Source organism: Phalaenopsis equestris, unplaced genomic scaffold, assembly GCF_001263595.1.
Source record: "Phalaenopsis equestris unplaced genomic scaffold, ASM126359v1 Scaffold000670, whole genome shotgun sequence".
NCBI lineage: Eukaryota > Viridiplantae > Streptophyta > Magnoliopsida > Asparagales > Orchidaceae > Phalaenopsis > Phalaenopsis equestris.
In genome coordinates, this window is record NW_018165110.1 from 53,055 (window position 1) to 55,976 (window position 2,922).

Sequence of the window (2,922 nt, forward strand, 5' to 3'; positions counted from 1 at the left end):
TAAATATGAAAGTTTAGGTATGAGATGTAAATGATGCGGGGCGCTATGCGGCGGTGATTGTAGGAAGATCAAACTTGGCGGCATTATTTATTTTTTTCTATTTTCTTAAAGATTTTCCTTTATCATTCCTCCTATATATGTGCTGTATTAGGGTTTGGATCCTCAATTTTATTGTGTTTTTTGTTGGAACAGCCGACGGTATCTTTGTTTTCCCTTTTAAAGTTGTATCCAAAGGTTTGAGAGGTGCTTTGGTTGCATCTCACTCCTAAGGTGGTGATTATCTCATGTATCCCCTTCCGCAGCACTCCCGACCACCCCTTCCCTGTTGCGACGGACCAAAACAACCTCCTTTTATTGTTTTCCTTGTCGTCCAGCCATTTTCCTTATTGTTGTTGCCCAGGACAGCCCTCCTTTGGCTGTCTAGTTGTCCACCGCATCTCCCGTTGCTGTTCTAGCCCTCCTTACCCGCTGTCATCGCTGTTCCAGCCCTCCATATTTGCTGCCGTTGCTGTTCCAGCGCTCCCCCTTTGCTGTCATCATCTCGGATAGCAATGTCACGTCAATATCTGTTGCATATTTGTTGTTCGGAACCCGAGAAACTGCTGTCTTGCTGTTTTTTGCTTGCCCACCCACGCATCCACTATCCCGCCAGTTTCCAAACCCTCGCCCATCACCACCACCCCCTGAGATCTATCCTAGTGTGAGTTTGTATCGTGTATATTGTTATTTTTCATTTTCATATATTTGTTGTAATTGTTTATTGACTTTTCTAGTAATAATATTTATTTGCTTATCATTATTTGGATTAATTCTGATATGAGTTTGTACATAAGAATTGTTTGCCATGTATGTAAATGCCCTAAAATTCTAATCTTCTTCTTTATTCAGGCTTCAGGAAATACTTAAATCTGGGATTTACGAAGAGGGGCGGGTACCTCGCACAGTGGAGTGTGAATTGACTTTAGATCTTGTTGATTCTTGCATTCCAGGTGATGATGTGACAGTTACTGGAATCATCAAAGTAATTAATAATTACATGGATATAGGTGGAGGTAAGAGACAAATTCCTCACTTTTATCTGACGAAGTTTTGTGTGGCAATTAGTGCAAGTTTATTTATTTATTTTTTGTAGAGTGTATGATTTTATGGTTTCTTTTGTTGTTTTCCAGTCTTAATTAAAATATAATATTTTTAATTTTGAGCTTGTTTCCTACTTTTTTAACTAAAATAACACTATCAGGCTCTTTTTCCTCTTTTTGTGTTCTCAATTCTTGATTTTGAGATTGTTTCCTGTTTTAACTAAAATTAACTTTAAGGAGTAGATGACTTTTTTGGTTTATGGTGTTTATTACTGGTATGCTGGATGATCTCTAAAATTTGAGCTTATTAGTGGGAAAAATTGAGAAATCACATAAATTTTTGAAAAGATGTTCTGTTTTAAAAAACTTCATGATATAGAGCCTGATAGTGTTAGTTTGTGATTAATTCATTAATTTTGTTACCTGAGATAGCTCATGCATGTGCATTTTCATACTTGATTATATGTATATATATATATATATAGAAAGCCCAAAGGCTAATATATTTAAAAGAAATAAGGATACATATGGATTGTGTGGAAGGGCCCAAGCATGACACCTTTCCCCCACGATAACCACCACCTAAAAATGGTTAAAAAAAAAGAGAAAATACAGAAAATTACAAGATTCCTAAAGAAAAAAACAAAAAATGCCAAAAACGTAGTATCAGGTAGCTAGAGAGCGACCCTATTTTGCTTTGCTTCTGCCTCTAGTTCTAGGAAAGGAGCAAGCTAATAAATTGGTAAGATGAGTGTCATTGCCAGTAGTGATCATATCATAAGTTCCCAAGCTCGAGCTGCCTCCCGTCTTCTTTTTCCTCCTGGAATAGACATGTCATTCCTCATCCGAAGACTGATTCGCTCGATCAGTGGATTAGTCTAAAGTGTGTCGGACTTGTGTAAGATGTTGAACATTAGAAATAATTGTTTGTCGTACTAGCTGATTTTTTATTGAATCAAAGGAGCACTATCATGTGTCTTGGCATGTAAATGAGTCTTCTTCAATAACAGTGAGTAGTATAAGCACTTTTGGATCTGTGTTTGTAGTATGGTGTTCTTCATCAGGAACTGCGATATTGGGTAGAGGATCGGTTTGCACCTTCTCAGCAGGGATGGTAGGTGGCTGATCGTTAGCGATATCCAAAACCTGTCCTGTGGTAGCTTTCTCTCCAGATGGAACAAATATGTCTAGAATAGTGGGATTAGATCCATCCTTATTCACTTGACCTTTAGATTTCAAATTAGGATGAAACTTATGACATTTATCAAGTGTATGCCCAAACATCTTACAATGAGAACAATAAGGCGACCTATGCTTCATGACGATTTGTTGCCAATATCCATTATGAGTTGTATCCAACCAAACTTCAGTAACATCAAGTAAAGTAATATCTCTTTTCACAAGTATTCTGGCCAAAGAAAGTCTGGTTGGGTTGAAAGTCGGTAGATCTAGCTTCATAGGGTCCCTAAATATGGTCTCAATAGAGTGAAGAACCTGATGATGAAAGAAGTGCAGCTTGAGACCTGATAGACTGAACCATATATGTACAGCAGGGGGTTCATGATTGGGGTCAAAATCAGGAGACCACTTGAGTAGCTTCATTGATTTACCCGCAATGCTAAGATATTTTTTGGAGAAAATCCGAGTGTAGTCTCCAACCACGATTAATTGAATTAATACATGTCTGTCATCCATGAGCCCTACTTTCCACTTTCCTGCTAATTTGAGATCATCAAAACTTTTCATGATAACTTTCATAGGTGGGTGCCTCCACTAAAATTTTTCAATAAGAGCAAACTTGAATTTGTCAGTCATGGTTGAGATTTCTAACTCTGAGAGAAAG

General features: G+C 37.6%; 1 protein-coding gene across 1 annotated transcript in view; it reads left to right on the forward strand.

The window, feature by feature from the left end:
* LOC110030170 (probable DNA helicase MCM8) overlaps positions 1-2,922 on the forward strand; it is a 45,422-nt gene that overhangs the window by 5,267 nt on the left and 37,233 nt on the right. The window contains exons 4-6 of the mRNA XM_020732767.1: positions 425-612; positions 889-1,052; positions 2,126-2,193. Of these exons, the coding sequence (XP_020588426.1) occupies positions 425-612; positions 889-1,052; positions 2,126-2,193 (420 nt within the window). The remainder of the gene's footprint in view (positions 1-424; positions 613-888; positions 1,053-2,125; positions 2,194-2,922) is intronic.